The sequence below is a fragment of the Abramis brama genome (genome assembly GCF_963993115.1).
Source record: "Abramis brama genome assembly, chromosome: 7".
Classification (NCBI taxonomy): Eukaryota; Metazoa; Chordata; class Actinopteri; order Cypriniformes; family Leuciscidae; genus Abramis; species Abramis brama.
In genome coordinates, this window is record NC_139969.1 from 4446770 (window position 1) to 4457788 (window position 11019).

Below are 11019 nucleotides of genomic sequence, written 5' to 3' on the forward strand. Positions count from 1 at the left end.
AGAGAACAGCAAATCAAACACAATTATTGTACATCATCTTAGAGCACTATTTCTTTCAAACACCCCCCATCTCTCTCTCTCTCTCTCTCTCTCTCTCACTCTCTCTCTCACTCTCTCACTCACTGGCCAGCTATAATATTCCAGCGGCTGTGAATAATAGACACAAAGGGTTTAATTGACAAGGCATTTTAAACCCTGCCAGTCTCAGTCCGCTCGTAGTTATCCTTGCAGCATGATTTTTCTGACGGAGAAAAGCAGTTTTCCTGCATGAAAAATGGCACACTGTCTGTTTTTGATTAGTCTCGTGTTGGTTATGTTCAGAATGGTATTGCAATATCATGCTATTGCCTTTTGTGTGCATAGTGTGCATGCAACAAGTAAATGTCATGCCTATGCGCTCAAAATAAAGTATACTTGCACTAGGCTATATCAAATCTGTGCTATATTATATAGTAGATTGATAAATGAGGAAATGTTAAGACATATTTACACAAAAGTGGATTGTTTAAAAATTGCTTTAATTATTGGTATGATAACTGAAAAACCACTGAGGTCATGTGATGACAATATAGAACACTGAAATATTGATCAATACATAATGCGTTTTGTTAACAAATAGCTACTATTTTAAAAAAATATGTTGAGAATTATTTTCTTTTGTACAATTTGTGCTAGTATTCACTTCCTAACTGCCAATATGTACCCTTACACAGACTATTTTAAGCAGTAATAGCCTAGTGCGTATATTCCATTCCAAACATAACAAATATTTACTTTTTGCATAGCCTGTTTTTTTTTTTTTTAACATGGGTTTTATATAGACCCTATTTAAACAAGTTGTCTATTCCATTCATAACATCGCCAATATGTATTCTTTAACATTCTATTTCTAAGTAGTATAGGCTGTATACAGTGCATTAAGCAGTACGCAAGTATTGATACGGACTGCGAGTAATTCCAGAATGATGCGCGTTACCAAGCGCGAACTCCCATTGGTTGATATGCGCGCGCACGGGGGTTGGTGCGCTATTATTAAAGCCGCGAGTGGACGCGCACTGCCAACAGACAGTTCTGTCCTGGAGTACCGGAGACCCGAACGAGGGTGAGACGAACAATAACACATGGATTGAAGCAAGGACAGAAGGACCAAAAACCACTTCACGTAAGTTCAACTGAGATTCAACAGGTTTTTAATAGAGGAGCAGTTTTGGCAAAGTTTAAAACCATACATACAGTAATTATATGCATTCATATGCATTTAAAACTTAACGTCTGAGACCTAGAGATGCAGTATAGGCCTACTGCTCATTAGAAATGTGTTGTGGAATGTGGAGATCGCAGACACGTCAGTTTTACAGGTGTTTTGAGATGAACTATTGTCAAATAAGGTTTTATTTAAATTTTCTCTCTCTTAAAAATGTACCATACTCTTAAAAATAAAGGTTCTTTATTGCAATTGATGGTTTCATGAAGAACCTTTTACATCCGTGGAATCTTTCCATTGCACAAAAATTAATTAGTGGGAAAAGGTATTTTAGATTATTCAAATGTTCTTTTAGGAAAGAAGAGGTTCTTTCAAGAACTGTTCACTGAAGGGTTTCTTTGGGAAACCCAAAATGGTTCTTCAGTGGCATTGTTGTGAAAACCCCCATTTTAAACCTTTATTTTAAAAGTTTGTTACAAAAAAAGTAATTAATACTTACAAAAAAGTACCATAGTGTTACCATGGTATTCTTGGAAGTACCTTGATTCCTACACAATTTGAAGGATATGGTATTTTATTAGAAACTATATGTTACTGTGGTATGTTTTTGTAAGGGATAGCCTTATCAATCATTATCACTTCACATCTGCATGTAAAGTCTTTCATGTGTACCAATTTAGACAATGCAGATGTTTATGCACATGATTTACTTTAGAATAGATAAAGTACCCCCTTTGCTGCTCCGTCTCAGTGTTGTGCTTCTGCAGTCACAGAGCAAATACTGCGCAATACATATTTCATATCGCAATGTGCTGCGGTCTCCACACATTGAACTCAGACAGAGTCTGAGACAGAGTGTTGTGCAGAGGACTCTTTCAGAGGAGAAAGCTGTGTGCATCAAGTGTGTGCAGGCATTTTCTAATAGATCAGGGTTTCTCAACATTTACAGACCAACTCGGACCAAGACAAAGCAGCCTGGGACCTCAAAAAAAAAAAAAGAAAAAAAAAAAAAATATATATATATATATATATATATATATATATATATATATATATATATATATATATATATATATATATATATATATATATAAACATTTTCGGAGTAACACCATTGCTTATTTGTGATATATACACCTTACAAAAATAGTACAAATATTTATTATGATTAATGGGTTATACCATGCAGTGAAAATATTTTTTAAGGGTCAGATCAGGAAGAAATAGCTCACTAAGATACAATAAAACCTTCACGGACCTCAAGGTGTCAATAGTTGAAAATCCCGGTAATAGAAAGTGAGTATGTATAAAATACTTTAATGTTTGTTAGGATATTGTGATACTTGAAATAAAACATCAATCAGTTGATTTTGTGTATGTGTGTGTATATACTATACACGTGAATAATGTGGCTTCTCCACAAGGTGACAGTCTACAATTGATAATGGAGAGGGAGGCAGGTGTCAGCTGTCTTTAACAATTGCTTTTTAGTTTTAACAGTGTGTTAAGATACTGTCAGAATCTCCCAAGAATCCACTGGGTGACAGTGTACCCAAAGCAGTGAGAAGGTGGACTGAATTCAGTTTGTATTTGCATTCATGAATTGCAGGTGTCAGTGTGGGTTGATGATTCTTCATTTCACTATCTGTGCACACAGGGTGCAATTGCACATCTTTCCCAGACCTCGCAGAGAGATGTGGCTGCTGGAAAAGATCCGCGGTTCAGTGGAGGGAAACGTTCTCCGGCAAGGAGACTCGGCGGACAAACAGGGCAAAGCCCCCACCTACTGCAACGTCCTCACCCCTGACAAGATCCCTGACTTCTTTATTCCACCCAAATTCGTGTGCTGCCCACCAGAGGAGGAGACGCCAGAGATGAAGCCAAAAAACGAGCTCCACTCTTCAGCGTCAGAGCAGACCATATGCTGCAAGAAGCCTCAGGGCAGTCCACGCAGCCCACGCCTCATTAACAAGTTGGCTGGAGACACCAAGAACTTGCTCAAATCTGCAAACCGCCACATCATCCAGATTGAGAGCGCAGATGACTTGGTGGTTGGGGAAGTGGGTGACCTCAACACGAACGCCGACCCGCAGTCCCAAACGGCCATGTCCCTGCCCTACGTACCCAAAGCGCAAACCTCCTACGGTTTCGCCACGCTCATGGAAAGTCCTCACACGAGACGTAAAGAATCCCTCTTTCACAGTGACCCCACAAGTCCGCTTACCTCACCCAACACCCAACGCAAGTCGCAGGGTAACCACCTAAACCCCAGCGACTGCAACGCCTCCCACTCCAACCCCTACCGGTACTTCAGCGGAGGGGAAAGTGACACTTGCTCTTCGGCCGAGTCCTCCCCATTCAACTCCCCTCTATTATCTCGTTCTGCATCTCTCCTCAAGGTGTTCACCCACGAAACCCAAGTCAAAGTATCCCGGGCCAAGCGCTCCTTCGCCCGCCACAGTTCTCTCTCCACTGATGAGTGCAGCTCTGTGGAGACCAGCCCGAATATTCAGAGGCGCCTCCGTTGCCCTCCTTCCCCTGCTTTCCGTGGACGGAAATACGGAGGTAACATGGATCGCTTCACGCAGCACACCGTCAACCTCCACAAGGGAGGAACTCTACGCCTCTGCACAGACTACGACATCGATGCCGCCCGGCTTCACGTGCGCGTGCTGGCGGCCGAGGACCTCTATGATAAGCAGTTTGACGTGAAGAGCATCAATTGTTGCGTGGCTCTGTACCTGAACCCGGGAAAGCTCCAGAAACAGCGCAGCACCATTATCAAGAACAGCCGCAACCCCGTCTTCAACGAGGACTTCTACTTTGACTCCCTTCCTGTCGCGCAGGTGAAAAACCTTGCCATCAAGATGAAGGTTGTCAACAAGGGCACCAGTCTGAAGAGAGACCACCTACTGGGCGAGAGGGAGGTGCCCTTGAAGGAGCTGCTTTCCGGGATCTAGAAGTCTAGTTTCGTCCACCACCTGGGCATGGGACAAACGCCTCAATGCAGTCTTCAACTTGCAGAACCAATATTCCAGCTTTGATTCCAAGTACTGAAAGTGATTGGAGTTGCAGAACTCTCCAACTAACTGTGTGCACCTTCCTAACTTGTTTACCAGCAGTGAGAGTGTATGGATGTACTGTATGTGCGAGATCTTCTGTATATATCCTCTGTGTGATTCAGGCATGCTCCGATTGTTCCCAGGGTTTGTGTTTGTGCTGAGACCAACGTCGTCTTGATTCCAGACCCTGCTGGGTCTCACTGTTGGAGACACGAGAGATAAAAACAGCTCCCCATCCACATCGCTATCGCGACGGCAACAGCTCATTTAGTTGACTGATGCTTGAAGTCACTTAATGCCAGAATACAAATGCATGCTTCATCAGCCGGTTTGAGCCTTAAAAATGATGAGAATGACAACTATATATTTTTTCCCCTGCATTGCTGTAATACCAGTGTTTCGCCTTATCCCTCTTTAATTCCAATTTAGGGTTTAAGACTGTGACATTTCTCTCAATCTCACTGTAAAACTACTGGACTTTTGCTGTTTTTCTTTTTTGAGAATTGAATCTGTGCAGTTAAAAACACCCTTCAGCCTTACTGAGTGACAAGCTGCTCACTTTGAGTGACAGAACTTTAGGGAGGGCGTGATTGATCAGAACATATGACATCATCATGGATGTCATGACATCATGACTTCTGTAAATAGAAGGCTGTTCTAAATCTGCACCTGAAATGACTCCCTGTTCCCTATAAAGTTGACTAAACCATGCACTGTTTGGAGAAAGACTTCAAAATTTGAAACGAAAAATTGCCAAAAATTAGCATGGTATTACCATGCTAATTGGACCTGCTACTGTTGTAGTGCCATGACTTATTTTTTATTTATTTTTTGCAGTAACTTCGATCAGCATGGGCTTTTGGGCATGCACTCTATTAATACAATAGTTTTTTGTTATTTATATGAATATAGTAATCATTCAGAAACTAAAGTATTGTACTATTACGATCTGATACCATCACTTTATCATGGTAAAACCATAGTTTTGGGATATGTGCCATGGTAAAACAATGCTTTTGGACAAGTGCCATACTAATACCATGGCAATATTTGAAGTACCATATTTACATGGCAGTCCATACCATGTAGTCCCAAGTTTTTGTATATTAACCCTGATTATACAATGGTATTCTTTGAGGTGCCATGATACTGTGAATATCAAAGTATTGCTTTACCATGGTACTATATTTGTAAGGCATATACTAGTAACTATAAGGTACACTGGGTAAAGGCTATGCTAACATACACTACGCTTGCAAAGAAGTTTCTTCGGAAACTTAACGTGTGCGTTTATGTTTCTAAAGGACATTTACTGTGCCCACTAGTGCCATTTTAGCTTCAATCTCAGGTTAGGGAACATAATGCTTTTTAGTACGTGTGCACTTTAATGGAGTATGTTGTTGATTTGCAACAGTTTATGGTGCGTTGTGGGTAACGTTTAGTAAAGTATACAATTGTTCAATAAGATTTGGGATATCCCCCAGAAAGTATGAAGTTTTTTCATACACTGTTTAAGTTCATAAAGTGTTCAGATGATTATTCTTCTATTAAATATGTGCACAGAGTTTTGGCATGTTTATAGTAGATGTGTGTGTAGATGTCTACCAATGGGAGCAGTTGCATGGCAAAGTGTTCAAGCCCTCACGATTTAATTTCTAATGTTATGGAGTCAGATTGTAAACGTAAAATATAAGCTCACGTCTTTTATTAACATATTCCCCTGTGTTGGATCCACATCACTAGCGTAATCTTGTGTACTGTACTTTAATATTTATGACACCCAATTTACCTGTATTTTTCTCATGCATTGTCTTCATTGGGATTTCAAGAGAAAAAAGGTGTTAAATAGTAATGAAAAGACTGTCTTGAAAGGTTTATATCTTATAGTTAAAAAAAAAAAAAAATCCTCCATGGAGAAAATGTATGGGATTTTCACCCCCAGAACCTTCTGTTGCTCTCAAATACTGTTGATTAAAGCAGAGTAAGATACATTTGGACTTTAAAATTACTGTTGTATAAGACACTGTAATGCGTCATACATTGCAAGCTCTTTGTATGACCTAAAGAGTGTCCGGTAATATTCTTGAGAGCTCTTCAATCAGGTTACTGCGCTCCTCGGTTCTTGAGTGGATTCACACAATTACACCGCTATTAGAAGCGTGACAGATTGTCTCACAGTTCTGGCTTCAGTTCAAGGAAACACATCTGTGTGTTTTTGATTAATCATTTGCATATCCTTAAGGGTGAAGTGTGTAATTTATATGCCATATGCCAAATGGAATTGCAATTAGGTTTTTACATTTTCCATTGAAATGTGAGTGATGTTTGCCTGTGCAAAAGTTGCTATTTAGTTGTTGTTCGTTGCTAAGGTGTTCTGAGTGGTTGCTAGGCCATTTGCAACTTCCATAATCTGGCATTTTTACTGCGTGAAACAAGATTTCAATGAGGAAAATGTCAGGAGGGAAACACTTGGTTCTATCCATGAGAGTTGATTGAATGGTGAAAAATAAGAGGGGTTGGTGATGTCAACCAGAAAGTCGTTTCAGAGGCTTTTGATTAATGATTTAAAATACAGTTGTTGTTTTTTTTCCTTTGGAATAATATAGACGAATGAATCATGCCCAATAGGTCTGTTCCTGAAGCCGAATATTATGTTCGGAAAGGAAATGTCACATTCTATGGAGCCCCTAAAAGGACATGGTGATGAGAGAAAAAAATGATTTCATGCTTTCGCCTTCTCTCGCAATTATATATTGTATAATTATATTGGCATCAGGGAGTCGCTATCGATATGCGGCGTATTGAAATCACTTTTGAATGCACGCTCGCTTTTTACTTTCACTTTCCAATTCGCTATCACGCATACTCTGTTTATAGGGATAGGAGGTACTGACCACACATTTTACAAGATAAGAAATTTGTAAAGTCCTCCGTCATCGTGCTGTCAGTCATCTCTCCTTACTATAATCACATGATAAATCTGATGTACTGTAATGTAACGACCATAGAATGCGTTATTCATTTTCTGTGCCTTTGTGAATTCGGATTTAGGCATCGGACACATCCCTAATGCGCAATGAAGGTGAGGTCACATTGGGAAAATTTTGCAGCCAAAAAAAGGTCCATTGTCTATTGTCAACAGTGTAGTGATTCATGAAGCAATCAAGCAGCTTTTTGTTGGTCAATGTGGCAAACCTGTGTGACTTAAAGAGAGTTCATCAAAAAATGTAAATTCTGTCATCATTTACTCCCCCTCAAATTGTTCCAAACTTGTATGAGTTTCTTTCCTCTGTTGAACATAAAAGAAGATATTTTGAAGAATGTTGGTAACCAGACAGTTGACAGTAGCCATTTATTTCCATAGTTGGAAAAATTACTATGGAAGTCAATGTCTACCATCAACTGGTCTGGTTTCCAACATTCTTCAAAATATCATCTTTTGTGAAAAACTCATACAGGTTTGGAACAACTTTAGGGTGAGTAAATGATGAGTACATTTTCATTTTTGGGATGAACATCCCTTTAAACCCGTTGCGAAATCTGCATGGGGAAATCTTTCGCCCACGTGCAAAATTCACAATCTCATGGATTTCATTTGAAACGACTGGATTTTGGCAGCAGAAATTCACCAAACAACCGTAAATGTGACCGCGTTGAGAAACTTTACTTTACTTGCTATTTTAGATTTCAATCAAAATCTGCTTATATTTTCATGTTCACTTTAAGTTTCATGATATAGCATGCTGCATAAGTTTAAATAATCAGTTTTAATGCTAAACAAGCTTTCCTTTTAAATGTAATGACTTAATTGATGAATTTGACCTTTTCTAAATCACATTCCTGTTTTTCCTTCTTTCATTCATTCATTCATACTTGGGCATTTTCTGCTCTGTTGAGAATTATCTTTCATCCTTCATTAAAAGCACTTCCATGTCACTTTCGACAACCTGAAAACCTTTACTTTAAAGAAAAAAAGCCTGAACACCTTGAGCACACGGTCTGTAATTACACTCCGGATATGAATCACTCCATATGTGCTTCATGCGTATTCTCCACTGTAGACTTCCAGAGTACAATGATTCATTTATTAAATAATTTCCATTTCTATTTTCATCACTCTTTTAAAACGACCAAATCGCCGATGTATTAGATTTCCCGTCAGAGCCATGTAGAAATCAAAAAGTCTTATTCCTTTTTGATTGGCAGAGATTTCAAATTAGAAGAAGAGAATGGATTCCAGAAGAGATTCAGTACGAGGGTGGGGGGTTAAATCACTTTTATTTCCGTAGCCATATTGCTGTACGTGAGATTAAAGTGTCTCGCACTTGTGTTCGGATAAGTCATGGAAAAAAAAAGTGCCTATCCACTGTACTTGATTCCCGTTCCTTCCCTATACGCCCGTCACCAGCCGCAGCGTTCCTATGCATGTGTACATAAACACACGTCACCCGTGATGAGCCATTTCAAAATTTCAAACCCGGAAATCAACGTTCCTTTAATAGTGTATCTCAAAGATGTGGTGTTTCGGCTTGTTGTTCTTCCGAAGATGGATGTGGTTATTATTAGATGCACTGTTGTCATGCCGTCAATTTTGTTTATCCAGTGGTTTATTCTCTCTTTGTTTCTCTTCCTCTTTTCCAGACTGATTTTCTATTCATAACTTTACTGGATCATGCTATTGCTTTGTCTGTTTTCTTACCTTGCTCAATAAAGGTTGTGTAGATGGTGTACAAAGATTGCTCTCTGTCCTTTAACCCCAGAATGTTTCTGGAAATGTGAAGCATGATCTTATTTGTATTTGCAGCCTCATGCACATTTTTGTATGTTTGCATAGGCACTAAAACGTACAATATCAGCATATAGCAGCATCTAAAACTTTAGAGATATACAAAACAAAAAGGCTTGAGATTCGTATTGAAGTCATAGAGAATTCAAAGCTCAAGAAAAAGAGTGCAAATGACGTTAGGCTACTTTTATTGGACCCATCTGTATTTCATTTAAGGTATTTTAAAATTATTAGTTATTTTCTGCCAGTACATTATCTGTATTTCTATGCATTTTTTTTTTTCTGAAGTTGTACAATGCAAAAAAGTTTACAATTTAGATGCTGCTTATATGATACAATTGTACGCTTATACTTTACGTGCAAAAACCTACAGAATAAAGGATGAGATCACCATGAAATGCGGTAACTGTTCTTATTTCATTGTAGTTTAAGAAAATAAGAAAATGTTTAGAATATCAGTACGTTCTGTCTGAGCCTGAGAAATCATAATTGGAGACACATTGTGTGTCCTGGCCTTGTGTCCAAACGGCAGATTTGTTGTTTGTGTTTCTTCAGGTGTTCTGTCGAAACGTCTGAAGATTCAGTAAATGGCAAAATGACAAATGTATGTTCTTCATGTAAAAAAAGAAAGAAAAAGTTTGCACTGTAAAAAAGTGGTGCCAAAGTTACATCTTGCAGTGATATGTAGGGCTGCAGATAATCAGTAATATCCATATTTGATAAAGTTCATTAGTTTTCGTGCTTTCCACAAACTTATAAGTGACGTCAATTTGTAATAGTAAATTATTATTTATATGAAGCTGCAATGGAGCACTTTACATTAAACGTTTTAATGAGGATCATTAGTATAGTTTCACATGGCCAGGTTGCATCATTAAATGCATGGATATTTGAAAGCATCTTAACAGCATGATACTGATGCCAAACAAACATGGTGTTTAGTCTGATGGCAAAAAGCCTTTTAGTCTCTCACCAGACTGAAAAACCTTCGTCCAGCTGCTTCAGACTCTCCCACAGGCTTTCTGGTAAATCTGAGATGTCATTTGGTGTTTAATGGCAGTAGCTTCTCGTTTCTGCTGTCCAATACAGTGACTGGTGAAGCACTCGAGCAACAGCTGCTGTCTCTCCAATGTCGGCCTGCTGAAGCTCCTTCACAGTTGTCTTTGGTGGCCTCCATAATTTTCACACATGGTCCGTTTTTGAAGATGTCCTGCATGCTCAAGGTACATTTACAGTTGCGTCCCTTACGTTTCTGATTTAAATCTACATCATTGTATCTTGAATCGATCGTCTGTCTCTTGTTTTTCAGTTACTTTTCTGCTTTTGACTATTCTCATGGTAATTCCTGCCACAATGCTGACTCCAATAATGCTGACTCCTGTTTTGCTGGAATCTGAGCATGTTATTAAAGATGACCTATTATGCCCTTTTATACAAAATGTCATACAAGTCTCAGGTCTCCCCAGAATCTGTCTGAAGTTTCAGCTCAAAATACCCCACAGATCATTTATTACCATGTTGTTAAGGCCCATTTTCAGCATATCAGTCTAAACTTCATATATATGGTTTTCTGAGCGCAATACATCCAAAGCACACCCAGAGAAAGCTTGATGTCAGATGACGTGTCCAGTGAGTAATAAACTGTTCTTTTTCATGTGTTATTGCGCTTAAACGGTCAAATACACACAAGGTTATGTCAAACAAAGTTCACAAACACAGTCTGTTCTGTATGTGAACCTAAACAGCAGGGAAAGAAATCGCATGTGTGTATTAGATCTGTGCATTAAAGTGAAAGCAGCGTAATATACAGTACCTACTGCTGCATATGCTGTTGATATGAATCAAACAAAAAAAGAAAAACAGAAAATCACTCACTGCTCTTGACTGAATAACTTTAGTAGCTTTAATAAGAATAGATTTCTTACTTGAATGCTGCTGTTAAATGCTCTGGAAATCCAGAGTTCTCT

At 38.8% G+C, this 11019-nt stretch overlaps 1 protein-coding gene across 1 annotated transcript; it reads left to right on the forward strand.

Moving 5' to 3' along the window:
* The first annotated feature begins 951 nt into the window (after positions 1 to 951).
* On the forward strand, positions 952 to 9450 carry LOC311086788 (C2 calcium-dependent domain-containing protein 4C). The gene is made up of 2 exons (XM_084119850.1): positions 952 to 1162; positions 2862 to 9450. The coding sequence occupies exon 2, from the start codon at positions 2899 to 2901 to the stop codon at positions 4162 to 4164; it is 1266 nt and encodes a 421-aa protein (XP_083975976.1). The 5' UTR covers positions 952 to 1162; positions 2862 to 2898; the 3' UTR covers positions 4165 to 9450.
* Positions 9451 to 11019: the final 1569 nt, after the last annotated feature.